This window comes from Caretta caretta, chromosome 1 (assembly GCF_965140235.1).
Source record: "Caretta caretta isolate rCarCar2 chromosome 1, rCarCar1.hap1, whole genome shotgun sequence".
Taxonomy (NCBI): Eukaryota; Metazoa; Chordata; order Testudines; family Cheloniidae; genus Caretta; species Caretta caretta.
Window position 1 is genome coordinate 37,943,318 of NC_134206.1, and position 19,680 is coordinate 37,962,997.

General features: G+C 39.9%; 1 protein-coding gene across 3 annotated transcripts in view; it reads left to right on the top strand.

The window, feature by feature from the left end:
• Positions 1 to 19,680, top strand: part of ATM (ATM serine/threonine kinase) — a 120,158-nt gene that overhangs the window by 77,092 nt on the left and 23,386 nt on the right. For all 3 annotated transcript variants that reach the window (XM_048844502.2, XM_048844508.2, XM_075127183.1), the window contains 14 exons: positions 1,385 to 1,562; positions 2,428 to 2,515; positions 2,978 to 3,133; positions 4,218 to 4,326; positions 5,267 to 5,355; positions 5,439 to 5,541; positions 6,815 to 6,963; positions 11,253 to 11,357; positions 12,168 to 12,287; positions 13,435 to 13,669; positions 16,419 to 16,586; positions 16,742 to 16,861; positions 17,761 to 17,978; positions 18,492 to 18,699. In XM_048844502.2, coding sequence (XP_048700459.2) covers positions 1,385 to 1,562; positions 2,428 to 2,515; positions 2,978 to 3,133; positions 4,218 to 4,326; positions 5,267 to 5,355; positions 5,439 to 5,541; positions 6,815 to 6,963; positions 11,253 to 11,357; positions 12,168 to 12,287; positions 13,435 to 13,669; positions 16,419 to 16,586; positions 16,742 to 16,861; positions 17,761 to 17,978; positions 18,492 to 18,699 — 2,046 coding nt within the window. The remainder of the gene's footprint in view (positions 1 to 1,384; positions 1,563 to 2,427; positions 2,516 to 2,977; positions 3,134 to 4,217; positions 4,327 to 5,266; positions 5,356 to 5,438; positions 5,542 to 6,814; positions 6,964 to 11,252; positions 11,358 to 12,167; positions 12,288 to 13,434; positions 13,670 to 16,418; positions 16,587 to 16,741; positions 16,862 to 17,760; positions 17,979 to 18,491; positions 18,700 to 19,680) is intronic.

A 19,680-nucleotide genomic window follows, 5' to 3' on the forward strand; every position in this document is an offset into this window, starting at 1 on the left:
CCAGCTTTCATCCAGACCACACCACACGATCCATTGTCTACAGCCAAGCTCTGCAATACAACCGCATTTGCTCCAACCCCTCAGACAGAGACAAACACCTACAAGATCTCTATCAAGCGTTCTTACAACTACAATACCCACCTGCTGAAGTGAAAAAACAGATTGACAGAGCCAGAAGAGTACCCAGAAGTTACCTACTACAAGACAGGCCCAACAGGGAAAATAACAGAACACACTAACCATCACCTTCAGCCCCCAACTAAAACCTCTCCAACGCACCATCAAGGACCTACAATCTATTGAAGGACGACCCATCACTCTCACAGATCTTGGGAGACAGGCCAGTCCTTGCTTACAGACAGCCCCTCAACCTGAAGCAAATACTCACCAGCAACAACACACCACACAACAAAAACACTAACCCAGGAACCTAACAAAGGCCCTTGCCAACTGTGTCCACATATTTATTGAGGGGACACCATCATAGGGCCTAATCACATCAGCCACGCTATCAGAGGCTCCTTCACCCACACATCTACCAATGTGATATATGCCATCATGTGCCAGCAATGCTCCTCTGCCATGTACATTGGCCAAACTGGACAGTCTCTACGTAAAAGAATAAATGGACACAAATCGGCTGTCAAGAACTATAACATTCAAAAACCAGTCGGAGAACACTTCAGTCTCTTTGGTCACTTGATTACAGACCTAAAAGTGGCAATTCTTCAACAAAAAAACTTCAGAAACAGACTCCAACGAGAGACTGCTGAATTGGAATTAATTTGCAAACTGGATACAATTAACTTAGGCTTGAATAAAGACTGGGAGTGGATGGGTCATTGCACAAAGTAAAACTATTTCCCCATGTTTATTCCCCCCTCCCCCCGCTGTTCCTCAGACGTTCTTGTCAACTGCTGGAAATGGCCCACCTTGATTATCACTACAAAAGGCTCCCCACCACCACCCCTGCTCTCCTGCTGGTAATAGCTCACCTTACCTGATCACTCTCCTTACAGTGTGTATGGTAACACCCATTGTTTCATGTTCTCTGTGTACATAAATCTCCCTCCTGTATTTTCCACTGAATGCATCCGATGAAGTGAGCTGTAGCTCACGAAAGCTTATGCTCAAATAAATTTGTTAGTCTCTAAGGTGCCACAAATCCTCCTTTTCTTTTTGTGGATACAGACTAACATGGCTGCTACTCTGAAACCACTCTTTTAGTAGGCATTCAGATACTAAATTGATATGCATGAGTTGATAAAGCTTATTTTATTTGTTTTACAGTAAAAGAGTCATATTGGCCAGTGGACCTTGACTATAGTTAGGAGCTGAGAAATGTGTTTACCAGCAGCTGACTGTGTGTGCTTGTGGGTTCCAGGTGAAAACAGACTTTTGTCAGACTTTGCTCCTATACCTGATTCATGATATCCTGCTTCATGATTCAAATGAAACTTGGCGAAATCTTCTGTCCATGCATATACAGAGGTTTTTCACAGCTTGTTGCAGATACTCCTCATCATCGAGCAGATCAACTACACCTGCAAATTCCAATTCAGGTAATGACATGAAAATGGCATGGAAAAGAATTATGATTTCTTCCTCTTTCTCTAAGGGTGTGTCTGCACTGCGTACTTCTTACGGCAGACATGTAGTGTACATAGCTGAGTAGCACTGGTATAAATAGCAGTGTAGACAGTGAGGCAGTGCATAGGCATGTGGAGTAAAGACACACCTGAAAGGTGTGGGTATGTATTTGAGTGTGTACCCTACATGGCTCTCTACTCACCCAAGCCGTGCCTCCCTGTTGGCACGGCTGGTTTTAGCTGTGTAGTGTCCTGCTGCATCAGCTCTTCCCTGCCACAGTGAAAGACTCCAGGAGTAGGAAAAGGTTCTGCCAGCTCTCAGCTGCTAGAGCCCTTCCCCACCACAAGAAATGACTCCAGCAATGGGGAAAGGCTCTCGCAGAGGGAAAGATTCTGGCAGCTCCTCACTCCTGGAGCCTTTCCTCGTCACAGGGAAAGATTCTAGAAGCTTCCTGCTTCTGGAGCCTTTCCTCACTGCAGTGAAAGGTTCTGGCAACAGCACAGGTGAAGCCTTTCACTGCTGCCTCCCCTCTGCAGAGCCTTTCGCTGAAGTGTAGCTACACGTCGCAGTGTGGACACGGTGTGCTTTTCGCTGCAGCATGTAGCTACACGAACACTACATGCCTCCGCCAGTGGTGTGTAGTGTAGATGTAGCCTATGTTTCTAACACTAGATATAAAACACACACCAGTTTTAGTCAGACAGCATTTAGAAAATCTTGTTTGTGCAATTATTCACTGTTTAATCATTCACCTTAATGTAAACAACACCTTTTTTTTACCATCAGACATTTTATGATGTGTATTCACACTTCTCTCTCTTTTAATATAAATTGTAGAACCAGAAACCTTTATTCGTGGAGGTTTAGATAAAATATCTCGACGAACAATGCTTGATGTTGTTGATTACTTGAGAAGTCAAAAGAGGTGAGTTGTATCTATTTTTAAAATTAGCTTTGATTTAAGATTACTTTTTTTTCTCTGTACTAAAACTTGGTGACACCTTGGAGGAGTTACAATGTACATGGACGCCACTTAAATAATTGTAATAAGAAAACAAGACATTCAAAGTAATAGATACACATTGTGTATTTATGTGATATTGTCATATATGTCACACTAGTGACATTTTATTGCATATAATACCTGGAAATCTGCTCTCTTGAAAATAGGGGTCCTCAGAAGGGTTGTTGTAGATTAAACTGAATGCAGTTTCCAAAAACCTTTTGTCTGGAAATATCTTACATGGTGTAGGTGTGTTTCTTTTTAGAGATAAAACAGTACCTGTTGGCATAGGCTTTACTGTTACAGTGTATTTCTTTTGTTTAGCTTTATGGTACAGGGCAGGCCTCGTATTATTACATTAGTATTAATGCTGTATTTAAATAGATCTCTTTCAGGTACAGTTTTTGATGACAGTTTCTGGCTGGAGTTGAATTACCTTGAGGTTGCTATGGTAGCACAATCTTGTGCTGCTCACTTCACAGCTTTGCTGTACACAGAAATCTATGCAGACAAGATAAACTTAGACAAACAACAAAAAAGGTACTATTTTTTGTGTGAAAATTCTTCACATTTCAGTCAAAACAGGCCATGTTGTGGATGTTTGTACAGTGGTGTTTTGTTGGAGAAGGAAAGGTGAATTATGTATCAGGAAGACAAATCTTCCTTTTTTAAGCTCAGAAAAATGTACTAGCCCACAAAAGTGGCTCTAGCCCTGACAGAATGATAGCTATCAGATGTTAAAATCATATCTTTCTGATTACCTACCAGAACGCTTTCTTATCACTTCAGTTCCAGCATGATTTTAGTGGCTGGTATCTTGAAAACAACTAGAGCTAAAAACTAATACGTTCTATCATCCAAAAGTCTTAAATCTCAACTTCCAAATAGGATAGTATATTAAATTTTAACTCTAGCAGTTCATGACAAATTAATTGCTTAAATTATATCAGAAATGGGGGAGTGGAGTGGGAAATTTACACAGAATGGTGCCCAGAATTACGTTACTGTTCAGCATCTCATAATATACTGAATGTAGACATGAATGATGTATACAATGAACATAAAACTTTCCTATGTAATGCATTATTTTTATTTTTTTTTACACTGATACAATACTGAATGTAGTGAATTGTTTATTTTGGCTCAGAATAACTTCACAGAATTAAAGCAGTGAGCGAACCGCAGCCACTAGGACCTGCAGGTGGCCATGCCTGCGGACAGTCAATGTAAATTCTGTCTCACGGCTCACCAGTGGATTACCCTGATGGGCCACGTGTGGCCCGCGGGCTGCAGGTTGCCCACCACTGGTATACATCATTTCAGATAGGGTGGAGATGTAACAACTGGCCATACTGACTAACTGAGCAACTCCTTGGAAGTTGTTATTCATCAGCATAAGTTAGAGCAACCACAAGACTTACTCTAACTTCCCTTGGGGGCTGGTTTGGCATCTAGTGGCATTCACTATTAAAAGCAGAAAGGTTGTAGGAAATTGCTCAACTCCAAGGTATGCCAAGCTCTTCTCTGAAACACCAGGGATCTGGCCCTTTTAGGGATTATTTCAGCATCTCTGTGGCCTGTACTGATTTTCAATTAATTCAACATGTTTGTCCCCTTCTTATAGATCTGCTTTCAAAGCATCTAAAAATCTAACATTTGAAGAAGAAAGCCAAAGTCCAACTATTAACAGTTTGAATGAGAAAAGTAAAGAAGAAACTGGAATAAGCTTACAGGTATGGAATAGTGCCTTCCTCATACGAAGTATTATCTAATCTTAAAGTAAACCTACCTAATGAAATGAAATAATCAACATATGTATTTCCAATGTAAGCAATATTTCTTGTCTGAGTTTTGAGCCCAGCTGGTCAAAACTCAGAGAAATATTTTCTTGAATGTTCCCTCCTGCTCCCCCATCCCCCTTTCGAAACTTTTTTGAGTAACTTTTTTTTTTTTTACTAGCTCTAGTTCAAAGTAAAACATTCAATTGCCTTCATAGATGAGCTGAATAGGGTATTTGGGAACACATCAGCCCTTTCTCACACTAACTCATCTGAAATAGTAGTAGCAGGCAATTGTATAAAAACACAGAGAAACAATTTTTGCTCATAAAAGAACTGATCATATGGTTACCGTTGACTGAGCTTTTGTTCCAGAGAGATGCTACATATATCAATAAAATATAGCAAGTGGATGATCGTAGTGAGTTTGAATGACCAAGAACAGCTCTCTCAGATCAAAACAGCATGACTATGGTGTTACACAATGGTATACTCTGCATTTGTGTCATGTTGCACAAATTTATTTGCTACTTATTCTGAGTCAGTAATCGCTCTCAACTAATATTTCATTCTTCATAAATCACATTCACCAACTTTCAAATTGTCAGCTTCACATCTTATGTCGATTAATTTTATGCTAGTTTTGCCTGTTAGCCAAATTTCCTAAATTCTTTTAAAAATCTTAACAGTAAGCATTTAGAGAGTCTCTGGTCTAGGCAGTCTGACAGTATTGCACTGGATCTCAGTATTCTTGCTTTTGATGTAAATGTCAAACATTGTTAACCATCTCAGACATGATTTTCTAATGCATATATATAGATATTTATGTATACTATAATTGAAGTTGTTTCAAAGTAATTTATGAAATATTTTGTTTTGTGATGGTATGTCTTAGGACCTTCTCATGGAAATATACAGAAGTATAGGAGAGCCTGATAGTCTCTATGGCTGTGGTGGAGGAAGAATGTTACAGCCATTAGCTAGGTACGATTTATTCATTTTTTATAAAAACATAATTTTATTTATGAAGCATTTGAAATCTCAGAACTACTCTTTATGTGTAACAGGATAAGAACATATGAGCACGAGGCCATATGGGGAAAGGCCCTTGTAACCTATGACCTTGAAGCAAGCCTCCCTCCAGCTACTCGCCAGGCAGGAATAATAGAGGTAATTCACTCCTTTAGTAGGAAATAAATACAGGAATCACCCCCTCTAGGGATCAGAAGTATTCTTGCTTAAATTGATTTTGTTCTGGTATTCTATTAACATAATAGTCTGGGCTTTAGTCTTTGATGTATTTTCATATAGTAGCACTTTAACTATGACCACACTATGTATTATTAGTATGAGATGCTATGTTGTATTTTCGTCTTGGAAGCCTGCAACCGTATCACCTTGTGCTATGACACTCAGCAGATATTTCAAAATAAGAAGAGTTAAGTCATGACTCAAACTCAAGATCTCCTAAAAACACGGGTGCTGCAGGAAGTAATGGTATTGTTAGCGCGCTGCCACCTGAATCACTATAGAGCAGTGGCTTCATTTGCGGACCCCTAAAAAATTTCAAATGGAAGTGCAGACCCCTTTGGAAATCTTAGGCATAGTCTGCAGACTCCCAGGTGTCAAATCACAGGTTGAAAACCAATGTTCTGTGACAACGACAACCTTTTGTGGACCCCTTAGACATAGTCTGTGGACCATAGGTTGAAAACCACTGCTATAGAATTAATCCTTCAGTACACTGTCCTGCTAGATGGTACCATCTTTCAGATAAAAAGTAAAATCGAGGTCTTGTCTACATGTGGTCATTAAATACACAGTGGCACATTTTGTAAGACATGGGATGTTCACCCCAATATTCGGCTAAATTCCAACTTTGATAACTAATTTCTGCCTATCTAAATTTCCTCCTGCGGTTTCAGTTTAATCTGGGATTCTTCCTTTACTGCCCCAAAACCATTTGCTACTGCTGTGCACTGTTGAACATCTGTCATGTTCCTCTTCAGGAGTAGCTGCATTTCATTACTTAGTTAAATGATCCAAATATATAGAAAGATCCTTTACCCACTCCACAGGAGTACTGAGGCTTAATCAGGGGAAAATCTTGCCAATCCTTCTTGTCACAAGTGCAGAAGGCCCTTTAGTCAGTGATCTGCTGCCATGCCACTGCCCAAGAGTGGGGGAGTGAAAAAATTGCACAGGCAGTTCATTTCTCGTGTGTCAAGAAGATTTGTTCTGTGGATGATGTTTTGGGAGATGGCTGAGGCTGGAGCCTTTTTATTTGTGAATGCTTTACCCTTACAGAGTTCTTAGGTTAGAAATAATGGTAGTTCCACACCTGGAAATCTTACTTTGGTAACAAAAGGGTAAGCAAATGCATTTGAAAAGCAGCCCAGACTAGTGAAATGTTGCCTTTTGTTTTTAATCTTACTGATTGTAGGCCTTGCAGAATTTTGGGCTCTGCCATACTCTTTCCACCTATTTAAAAGGCTTGGAATATGAAAACACAGAGTGGTGTGCTGAACTGAAGGAGATTCGTTACCAGGCAGCTTGGAGGAACATGCAGTGGGACCACATCTCTTCTGCTAAGTAAACCAACTTCTCTGTTTATCTTTTCCAGCTGGAGTCTGTTAAAGCTTAATCTAACAATCCTGTTCCTTTTTAAGGAAAAGGAAAACTTCAAAATATAACTGCTGTGGGACAGAAACGGTGCAGTATTGTTTATCTTAGTTATCTGCACAATTGAAATAAAAACAAAAACCAATACCCTTTCATATAAAAACCCTGTTTGTAATGTGTGTGTATCAGTCTATTATAGCAAATGCTACTGTTATAGCTGTATTTCCTCTTTTCATTTGCTGATAATTTTCTTTAAAATCGCCTTTTCATTTTTAGTCTCAGCCACAAGATGAATCTTTTTTTTTTTTTAAGTGTGAGGGAAATGCTTTCCTGCATCCATTTTTGATTTATAGGAGAATGAAAAGATTGCTCTTTGATCCTTAAGAGTGACTTCACCAACAGTTGAAGAAAAGAGTGTCCAATTTGGTTCTGTGGCTACTCCCTCATAAGGAAAGGTTTATGCCTAAGGGTGACATGATGTACTGGGCATGGAGTAGCGTACACCTTGTCTCTGAGGAGGAGAACAAGCCTATATTCCCTTTAGAGGGAAAAGGGACTAGATCCCCTCCCATCTTGGTAAAGGCTTGAGTTACATCACTGAGTCCTTCCACCGATATTTTGCAAGCAGGAGGAGGGGAACTTTCTCCCTGGCTTCGTCTGTGGAGATGGATCTGAAAAAGAGGTGCTTCTGACTGCAGTATTCTCTTCTGCTACATTGAAACAGTGCTCACTTAAAAGCAACTTGTGGAGGCTGCTGCTCATCTCCATGTTTCCCATCTAATGGAAGTCCATGTGACACTCATTCTTCCAGCTGCCGCATTCAGGATGCTCTCACTCATGTGAGGCTCCCTTGGCCCTGGTATAGGGAAGGTAGCAGAGACAAGCTATTCTAAAATGCTGCAGTAATGTGTGTGGTATAACAACCTAGATAAAAAGATTCTTCAGATTCAGTATGGGAGGTAAAGAGAGTGATATTTGGGCTGGAAAGAAGGGGAATAGACAAAGATCAAGGAGAGGGGGAATAAAGGGCAGAGAAAAAAGGTTGGAAATAAAATATGTGGCCAAGAATTAAGGAAAAGGGAATCTTTTGTTGAAAAGGGACTGGCAAGAGAGTGAGAGTTTAGGACTATTGATGGTGGAATTCCCTCTAATTTTTTCCATCCATGTGCGGAATTAATTTTGTTATGTGCACCAATATCGAGGTAATGTGCACCACCAGCAGAAACCAGAAACCTAGATATAATTTTTTTTTAAAGTTACCATAGGGATAATTACTCTAGCCAGGACAGGTTTGGCATTTTAGAACTCACTACTCAAAGACAGGTTTCAGAGTAGCAGCCGTGTTAGTCTGTATTCGCAAAAAGAAAAGGAGTACTTGTGGCACCTTAGAGACTAACCAATTTATTTGAGCTTCATCCAATGAAGTGAGCTCACGAAAGCTTATGCTCAAATAAATTGGTTAGTCTCTAAAGTGCCACAAGTACTCCTTTTCTTTTTATGACTACTCAAAGAATTAGCATAAGAGAGAAATAAGTTTATGAAATGCATAGACCAGTCAAAAAACTAAAATAACAGCACTTTGAAAGAATAAAATTACAGCGAATATATGTGCATTGCAGGAAGTATCAAGAAATAACAACAATAATAATAATAAAAGTATGTGTTAGGAGGTGACTGTGAAAGACTCTTTGTGTGTGAGAGGGAGGCACACTGTGTGTGTGTGTGTGTGTGTGAGTGAGAGAGGGAGGCACACACTGTGAGTGTGTGTGTGAGAGAGAGGCACTCTGTGTGTGTGTTTGTGTGTGTGTGGGAGAGAGACACGTGCTGCCCCTTTAAGTAGATCCTCATTCATCAGTCTGAAGCCTGCTTCTTCAGACACAGCAGCAGCCACCAGCAAGCTCCATCCCACTCCTGAGCCCTGTTATGTCCCGTTGCCCTCCCCCCAGCTCTGTGGAGATGAAGAGCAAGGGGAGGGGGACACCCTGAGATCAGCACACACACACACCCTCCCCCCCTGGCCCCACACAGCTAGCAGGAGGCTCCCAGGAGCAGGTGGCCAGGGACTCCAAGGCAGAGGGCAGGAGCAGTGGAGGGAGGAGCACCTGAAGTGTGCAGCACTTGATAGACTGGTGGGCGGCTTCACAGCTTAGAAAGAACTTCGGTGGAGTCTCATGTCAGTGTTGACATGCAAGGATTCAGCAAACACTGTAGGTGAATACCTGTGTGTGAGGTCAGGCCAATGCAAGAACCACAAGCATGGTTACATGTAGGACAGAGAAGATTCTTTAGGTGGACTATGAAACCAAAATGATTGACTGCATATTTGAAGTGATCAAGTATAAATTTAATGTCATCAATCAAGTCAGCAACCAATGCATAGTCATCAGCAAATAATCGCTCCTTAATGAGTAAATCTGCCACTTTCGTGTGAGCATGGCAGTCTTGCAGCTTGAAAATGTCCCATCAGTATGGAACTGGATAAATACTCATTTGTCTGTGTCTTGAAATGCATCCATAAGCATAGCCAAAAAAGGAGGAAAAAGAGTATGGGAACCAGCACGCAACCTTCTTTGGAGACATTGGAGACCAGAAAGGGGTCCATATCGTCATCTGGATGTGTCATTATCAGTGCATATGCAATGATGACAAAAGCATGACGACCTGTAGCAAGACCGAAGCAGAAGAGCACAAGTCTGTCATTAACACCCTTCAGCAGTGACTCAAGTTTGTGGGCAATCAAAAAGCAGGTGGCAAACCCCGCACCAGAGCATATCTCCATTCATCATCATATTTGCCAATCAAATAAAAGGTGTAACCAGCACTCGCTTCTGGTAGCTGTGTCCTGCCAGCAAGTCTACTGAGTGCAGAAATATCTATATCATACCACACCAACAGTGTGACAAATACAGCGGTTTTACACTCAACTCCATCATTTCTGTCAAGGAGTGTGTGAACATTCCTAGCTGCAAAATTTTGGGGGGTCTTTTTTATATTTAGACCATAGCAAAGCTGGATGACCAGCCAAGATATGTCACTGACAAATTTGGTTGGAGCAAGAATTTATTAGGGATCTTTTTCCATCCCCTTCCCCATTTGAGGAGAGCAGCACTGTCCCTAGGTAGGATGACTCTGACACCAGGGAAGGATCTGATCATGGCATTTGCTCCAGTCTGTGATGAGTGACCATCACTCCCAGGCCATCTGTGTGCAGGATTGTGACTAAGGACCTCCAGCAGCATCCTCTGCCTGTCACCATCACCACGGGACTTGGATTCAGAGGTAGTAGAGTTAGTGTTGCATTGCTGAATCACCTGCACTGTGAATAGTGGAAAATGTGTATGCAGTTCCAGTCCCCCTTTCTCATCCATGTAAGCCATGTGCCATACCAGTGCAAAAATTGCAATAACTAGGCGACAGATGAGGATGCAGAGATCCTTATCCGAGCAAATGCCACTGACCCCATCATAGTTCCTCTGCCTTTCCAGAGTTACTTCTGGAGGGGCAATTGCATGCCTTTATAGTATGTCATTGACAACAGGCTTATTTGATGGCTGCTTACATTTACCATGTTCAGTACCATCTTTAGGCATCACTGCCCTTTTACTGGGACAACACCACCATCTGCTGCACCCTTGGTACTGCCGTCAGATTGTCTGTGACTGCTTATATCACAGTTATCCTCCATATTTGGAAGGTGTTTCATGATCTGCAACTCATGGACATGCTCAGTGGCAGATGACACTGCCCTGGAAAGGTGATCCAGATCCAGAATTGCTATTAATACAATACTGATGTACACATTAGAACGCAGTCAGATAATACAAGAACCTTTACATGTGTGCATTTTGTTGTTTAGGTTAAAATTGCAGATTTATTGTATGATAGTTTTTGGAATAATTACGTATATTTTAATGTAATTTGAAATTTTGACTCCATGTATAAAATACAATTTTAATAATTTCTCACTGCCTTTTTAATTTGTTTACTTGAAAACAATAACTTAGGCTTACAGGATGTATTGTGTTACAGGGTTGCTTTTTATTTTTTTAGGCAAATCTTTACCTAACCACTTAAAAATTCCTGACTGTACTCCTTATTCAGTTAGGTTATTTTATGTCTTTTATGAAGACACCACCAAAATGACTTAAATGTACTATATCAAAGAGAATGTTAATACTGTAGTTTTCAATCATAACGATTATTGATGACCTTAAGTTTAAATATAATTTTGCTGTTTTTAATCTTTTTTTTTTTTAAAGAGATGAGATGGGAAGATCAGGCTACCATGAATCATTGTATAATGCTCTGCAGTCTTTAAGAGACAGAGAATTCTCTGCTTTCCATGAAGGCCTGAAAGATGCCAGGTAAAAACCAAATGCCTATAAATATTCTGTATGTAAAACCTTGTTGTGTTTGTGCAGCTGTAGAAAAGTATTACACAAACAAAATCAGACTGATATTTGAGCTGTAACTTGACTTATAGATTTTTGACCTGAATTCTCCTTTTCATGCCTATACAAGTCATGTTAGTGTTAATGGGACATGTATGCTTGACGCACGGACAGAATTAATTGTGTAAAGTGACTTTTGTGCCCACAAACAACATACACATGTAATCTTTTTGGTAGAGATATTTATAACAACCTCTTTGCAAGGCTGCAAATGCTGTCCAATAATGATAGATATTAAAAGCCTTAATCCTCAAACTAAGGAGGAAGAGACAAACTACTGGCATTTTATGCCATAACAAGTCCTTGTCTCTGCAGGTCCTGTTACACCAAAGTACCAGCAGTTTTCAAGAGAGCAGCAAGAAGTTTCTATGAGGAAGGGACAAATTTAATTTTTTAAAAAATAGAGTTACTTTCTATGGAGAAATGACCTTCTGATAGCGTACATCCCCTTCCTGTTAATAGATGAGAAAGTTACTTCCGAGTAGTCCCTTTAAATTGAATGTCATATAGGCTATGAGACAGTAAACCTGATCGCATTTTCATTTCGATTCTTAAGGGAGAAACCTTGAATTTTTTATTTTAATAATAATGCAAAATTCTTACTAAACTGAAATATAAAATATGTGTTGGTGCTATATACTTTATATTTGATATCTATTCTGTACATGTAAACTATATTGTCAATAGATAAAGGTATTTAGCATTGCTGTTTTGTATCCCTAGGGTGAGCGAAGTAGAGGAGCTGTGCAAAGGCAGTCTTGAGTCTGTGTTTTCATTGTATCCCACACTCTGCAGATTACAGATCATTGGAGAGTTGGAAAACATAGGACAGCTTTTCTCCAGGTATTTTATTTCTTCATGTTAAATTCCCCTTCCAGTTCTAGCTATGAGTCTGATGTTGTTCTTGCATCTCTCAGCTATTTTTAAGCAACCTGTAACTAGAGGCTAGTCCCTCTGTTTTCCTTCTTTGACAAATGTACTTTATAGATACCACCTTTACAAGCAACTTCGCAGGTTCTCTAGTTATAAATAAAGGCCTTTTTCTATAAATATTTTCCTGCTTATAAAAACAGGAAAAGAATGGTGGTATTATGAAAATCCACTATACTGGACTTTTCTGGATTTCCCAGTGCATCCTGTTTTCTATTTGTTTACCTTCTAAACTGTTAGTTCTTCAGGGCATGGACTGTCTTTATTTTAGTTTATTGTAAACCTTGTCAGGACTAATATTTGTTAATGATTTAGTAGTATTTTTTTTCCAGTAGCTCCCACAATGTGCTAGGTGCTGTATAAACACAAAAAAGGATACAGTACCCCCCAAAGAGCTTATACTCTAACAAGATAAAACAGTACATCTAAAAGGCATGCAGTATAATAAAAATATGGGCCATATAAAACACACTCTTCTATAGCTTGTGCTGCTGCTGCCATGTTCTATTTTTAGCATGCTAACTTGATGAGAGCTAGTGTGAGTATGTCTGCTCAAGCTGGGAATCATACCCACAGCTCCACGTGTAGATATACCCTTATTCTATCATGCAGCCATGTACATGTAGATACAGATTAAGATTCCCTTTGCCAGCTTTTTTATCAGCCCTATCACATACTAGAACTTAGCAAATTAAATTCAAACAAGTGTTCAAGAACATGTACACTGGAATTGTCGTGCCTCCCGAATGTTCCTTTCACAAACCTGGGTTTGCTTAAATCAGCTGTTTTGCGTAACTTCTTATAAATGTTGAAAATCCTTTCATAATCCCTATCCTCCACTTGCTTGCTTTTCAAGATGTTTGTTCTGTGCATGACCAGGAAGGGTTTCATGAACTATTTTTGTTTTCTGGACCATATATTGTGAGCTACTGACTTCAATTGTTTTATAGTCCTGGGATTTGTAAAACAAGCTCCTTCACATCTCAGATTTCATTAATATTTGGTTAGAAGTAATAGCAGCTCTTTTTTCATTTTCCTTTCTTAATGTCTGTGATTTCAGATCTGTTACTAACAAACAACTGAATGACATTTATCTGAAGTGGCAGAGACAGTCCCAGCTTCTCAAGGACAGTGACTTTGGTTTCCAGGAGCCTATCATGGCCTTACGGACTGTAATTCTGGAGATCCTTCTTGAGAAGGAAAGTGAGAATTCCAAAAGAGAATGTATTAAAGACATTCTCACCAAACATCTAGTGGAACTGTCTAAATTGGCACGAACTGCCAAAAACACTCAGGTAACTACCGTAGTTCCAGCAAGAATCAGTCTGAAAAACACTTACTTCTCCAGTTAACAAGGAATTTTTTCACTATAATGCTGAAGACCAACTATGCTTAAATTCCTATACTCCATATAAGTTTATTCATTGAATTGTTTGTCTAGAGAGTCAACCTACATAATATTTTATGAATGCTACACGCATATCTTCACATTTTTGTTCATAATTACACGCCTTTCCATGCAGTATATGTTATAAAACTGGAATTTTTACCTGTAAATGATGTTTCTACAACTTTTGTAACTCCAGTTTGGTACACTGGGTAGATGTAAAACTTCATCATCGCGCCATAGATTCTCCCAACATTCCAGGATAGAGTTGCAGAAAGAATTCCTCAACATCAGCATCTTGGTGTCATGTTCAAATATATATACACTTAAAGTGCCATTATATTCTGAAGAGTCAATCTCTATGAATCATCTTGTAGAATTCCCATTTTTTTTATCCCAGTGACTTCTAAATCAAATGTGTTCAATTTTCAGTTACATCTGCCTGACCTGAAAACTCAATGTAGGATGTGAAAGGTAACCTGGGCTATTTCTGGCTACCGTGTGAGCACCAGTTATACATTTTGTGCATATGGAGCTTGGTTAACAGCTCTGACCCAGAATTATGATGCTGCAATACTTTTTATATCCTCTTTATATCCTTATTCCTTGAAATAAAACCAGTCTTAGAAAATATCGACCCTGGAATGAGACATGGCATGTGAAATTATAAAGTTTAGGATTTTTTAAAATTTTTCTAGAAGTTGTTTTAAGAATGTTTCTAAGGCACATAGGGGGTGAAATCCTGGCCCATTGAAATCAAATGCAAAGCTTCCATTGACTTCACTGGTGCCATGATTTCACTAAGGCCATTTTTTCTCTGGCTCCAGCTGTCAGCCCCAGGGTGAGGGGCTTCCGTTGTGAGCTCCAGCTGGCCAACAGGAGATGAAGTGTGAGCCCTGCAGCTTTCAGTTCCCCACAATGCCCCACTTCAGTCAGTGAAAGCGCTTCTGATGAGGATGCACACTCCCGGAAGGAGGATGGCAGCGTGGACACCAAACAGCCTATTTAATTGCTACAATGGCTATAGGTCGACCTAACTTAAGTCAGCCTAATTTTGTAGAGTAAACAAGCACTCAGCGTCTCCAGAATGGCTTAAGAGATTCATTGCTATATAATCTTTCATATCTTACCCTTATCACCTCATCAACCCAATTTACACTGCCCACCCAATCTCAGATACTCTGAGTGCCTTATAAGAACCTGAATAGAAAAACCTTACCTTTGTCCCCTAATATTTGCAAAAATATATGCAGGAGATTGTAAAACCACATTTCCTACTTAAGGGATCAATTTCCAATAATTTGGTAATTTGTTATTTTGATATTTGCATATGATTGCAAATTTTAGAGGGAAAGGTTGAGGGGACTGTGTATATTTGGGTAAAGTGAGTAGTGCTGAGGGATTATATGTTAGTCAGGAATGGGCTGGGTCACTTAGGGCATGGCTACACTTGCAGATGTAGAGTGCTTTGAGTTAAAACAGCCTTCATAGAGCGCAGTAGGGAAAGTGCTGCAATCTGTCCACACTGACAGCTACAAGCGTACTGGCATGGCCACATTAGCAGCTCTTGCAACGGCCACAGAGAGCAGTGCATTATGGTAGCTATCCCAGCATGTAAGTGGCTGCAATGTGCTTTTCAAATGGGGGTGGTTGGGTGGAGTGTGACAGTGTGTTGTGTGTATGTGGGGGAAGAGAGAATGGGTTTTGGGGGGGGCTGAGAGCATGTCAGCATGCTGTCTTGTAAGTTCAGACAGCAGCAGACCCCTCCTCCCTCCCCCCCCGCCTCTCTCTCTGTCACAGCATTCCACACTAATGGTTGCTTTGTCTCGGAGCAGATAAGCGTGCCAGCTGTCAGAAACAGAGCTTTCAAAGGGCATATCCACATTCCTACAGTGAGTTCAAAACAATGAGAAGAGTGGCCACTTGACTTAAAGGGATTATGGGACGTTTCCGGAGGCTGATCAGAGCGCAGTAATGCAACACCTCGATCACACTGACACCCAGGAGTTTCAGCCAAGGTGCAACAAGCGTTAATCTTCTCGCCGAGGTGGAGTACCAGGAGCGCTCTAGCCATGGAGTCAGGGCGCTCTACGTGCCTTGCCAGTGTGGACGGGTAGTGAGCTAGGGCACCCGGGGATGCTTTAATGCACTCTAACTCACAAGTGTAGCCAAGCCCTTAACGGTTCTTTCCTGGAATTCTAACATTTGGGTTTTTTGAATTGTGTAGAATGTTTGTAACAAAATTGTAATATTGTTTTGGTGGATTACCTGGCCTCCATTAAAACACATTTTGAACCTCTTTTTTAACAGTCTTTTGGTTATGAATATAAGCCAGCTCACTGTCCCATATTGTCTTATTACCTCACAGTAATTACAATGTTAAATGTTAATGCTTCATTTAACGTTTTGTGAAGCTCAGTTCAAGAATCTATACTTTGAAACTTGTTGGTTATCAGAATGATAGGGTAGCCTATGCCTGTGCTCTAACATGTAAAAAGACCTTGCCTTCTTCCCAACAAAACAATTCTTAACACTAAGCAGGCAGAAGAGGGATGTCTTAAAGAAATAAAATAAAGTGCTGATGGTGTCGGAGAGCCTGTTATGAAATGTGTCCATTACTTACAAATATAATTGACAATTTAGTTTTTCTATTTCAGCTTCCTGAAAGAGCAATGTTTCAGATCAAGCAATACAATCCAGCTATGTGTGTAGTCTCAGAGTGGCAACTGGAGGAAGCTCAGGTTTTCTGGGCTAAAAAAGAAGAAAGTCTAGCACTGAGTATTCTCAAGGAGATGATCAAGAAATTGGATACAAATTGGTTTCAGGTGTGTGTCAACATGTAACCTTGACATCGGGCCTAATTGATTTAATTTGCTGTATTTAGATGGGAAAAAAGGTTTTACAGGTTGACCATCTTATATGGAAAATTACTTTTGAGTTGAAGTCTGGTATTTTTTTCTAAAAATGTGCTTCTCCAAAGGTTGAGAATGATCCGAGCCTAAGACTGATATACACAGAGTGTCTGAGGTTATGTGGAAACTGGTTAGCAGAAACATGTTTGGAAAACCCTACAGTTATCATGCAGAAATACTTAGAAAAGGTAGGGTGGTTCATGGAAACATGCAACTAAATAGATTCTTCTGTATATAATACCTTGTAAAAATGTCAAAGTAAATTTTACAGTGCCGCATTCATTTTTTCCATATTGATACTATGATTTTCAATATATTCTAGAATAACATCTCCGATGCAAATACCCTTTTTATTAATGATTTTGTAGACTCCACAGTGAAACTTAGATTTAATAGCCTGTTTGGAGGTAAAATTATTTGACTTTTGTACTCCTCCACTCACTGTAGGGGTTACTCCCTTGATCTTGCCTTCAATATGGTCTGTACTCTCACTGATCTCTCATCTTGTATTCTCTCGGCAACCACCTCATTGCTTCCAGTATTGCTTGCCACTCACTTCATTACTCCCTCTAATTTGTGACTCTTCAGTTGTAGTTATCCCTTCTGACTTTTCTGATATTCTCCAAATACCTTCACCATCATCTCTGTTTCACTTGTAACTCCAGCCTCTCTTCTATCTTGTGTTGTCATCTCCTTGTCTTTCGTTTGTTAGACTGCCCTTCTTAGACTGTAAGCTCTTCATGGCAGAGAATTTTTCTTTATCTGTACTGTAAAGCACCATGGACAACTGTTATTATATGAGTAATACATAGTAAGTGTTGGAGGAATTCCATTTGGTTCTGTAACTAAAATGGGCATCAACTGCTAGCGCTGAAAAATCCAAGTCCTTTCTGAGGATTACATTCACTTAGGAAAAAAATACTTTAACACAATTGGTTTTATTTTGTATGTGCATCTGCTAGTATATACAAACATTAAATAATAATAATTGTTTAATCAAGCAGTATGAGAGTAGACATTAGCTATAGCTATTATGCGAACATGATCATCAGTCTTATCATTTCTATATTTGTAACTTTCCTCTTAGGCAGTGGAAATTGCTGGGAGCCACAGTGGAGACAGCAGTGATGAGCTAAAGAGTGGAAAGATGAAGGCTTTCCTTTCTTTAGCTCGTTTCTCTGATACTCAGTACCAAAGAATTGAGAACTACATGAAATCCTCAGAGTTTGAAAACAAGCAAGCTTTGCTGAAGAAAGCCAAGGAGGAAATTGGCCTCCTAAAGGAGCACAGGGTTCAGACAAACAGGTGGGTGTCCAGATTGAGGGGAGGTAACTATAGCTAATTGCCATACAGCACCAGAGAGGAGAGCAAAGTGTAACCAGATTTGGGATTTGCACATGCAGTAGAGCTGATGGAATCTTAGAGTTCATCTGACTATTTTTCTTCTATTCTTAGTAAGAGGAAGGGAAAGTGAGGGAAAACTCTAAGCTTTAGTGATTCTCTGTTTTCTGTAGGAGGTGGGTCAAGTCTTCGTGCTTGTTTCTATTGCCAGAAATTCACTTTTACATTGGTGTGTTCACGTCCAGTCATTAGAAAAAATGGGACTAGATTTTCAGTGTGTTTTAATCACAGAACAAGGGTGCCCAGTGTACCCAAATGAGGAGGACATTGAGGGTACTTGATCTAAGGATTGCTTGATTTTCTTTGCTGATACAAAAGCAAGTATAAAATGCTGGAAAATTTCTTAAAGTTGTAGGTGAGAGAACTCCAGCCTGCCTTCCGTCAGTGGTTTAACAGATGGTCAATGTCCATCCACAGATACACGGTGAAGGTTCAGCGGGAGCTTGAACTTGATGAATGTGCAATTCGTGCACTGAGTGAAGATCGTAAACGTTTCTTATGCAAAGCGGTAGAGAACTACATCAGTTGCTTACTTAGTGGAGAAGAGCATGATATGTGGATCTTCCGCCTCTGCTCCCTCTGGCTTGAGAACTCTGGAGTTTTTGAAGTCAATGGAATGATGAAGGTAAGTTTCTGCTCTTACTTTTTTCTTATCCTTTTGATTCTACATGAAAATCAAATTCAGATTCCTCATTTTCACATGCTAGGACCTGCACGGCTCTGCCAGTGTGTCCACCTCTCGTCTCTCATTTGTATCTTAATGACTATGTCCTGAACTGCACTCTTCCAAAACAGCTCACTTATTTGCTTTCTCCATCTGCCTCCTTCCATTAGCTACTCTACACACTGTCTCAAGATGCCCATATGCCTGGAGTCTGGCACATGACCCGTACACCAGCCTTCTTCAGTCTTTCCTCAACTCTCACTTTATGTACTGCTCATTTATCACCCTTCATCATTAACTGTGGTCATAGAATCATAGAATATCAGGGTTGGAAGGGACCCCAGAAGGTCATCAAGTCCAACCCCCTGCTCAAAAGCAGGACCCATCCCCAATTAAATCATCCCAGCCAAGGCTCTGTCAAGCCTGATCTTAAAAACTTCTAAGGAAGGAGATTCTACCACCTCCCTAGGTAACGCATTCCAGTGTTTCACCACCCTCCTAGTGAAAAAGTTTTTCCTAATATCCAACCTAAACCTCCCCCACTGCAACTTGGTCCTCTTTTCTGTTTCTGTCCCCTACATTTTCAATAACAAAAGTTAGCAAAAGTGTCCATAACATTAAGCACATCTCTTGATCTTTCACTGTTGTACCCTTGTCTTTCCCTTACCTTTTACCCTTCCCTTTCTCATTCTTTGCTGTGTTATGCCTAATTTAGATTGTAAGCATCTACCATGATACCTGGAGGAAATACCTAAGTGATAAGGGTTAAACACGTTGCCAGTAGTGGTTGCTGATATCTAGCTTATTTCTTTTCTCTGTCTTATAATTAATTTTTAAAAACTAGAATTACTTGGAACAATTGAATAGGTCTATGTAATCATGTGTTCCTTTTACAGGCATCCTTGTCCTCCCTTCTTTCCTTTATATGTTTTTTAATACACT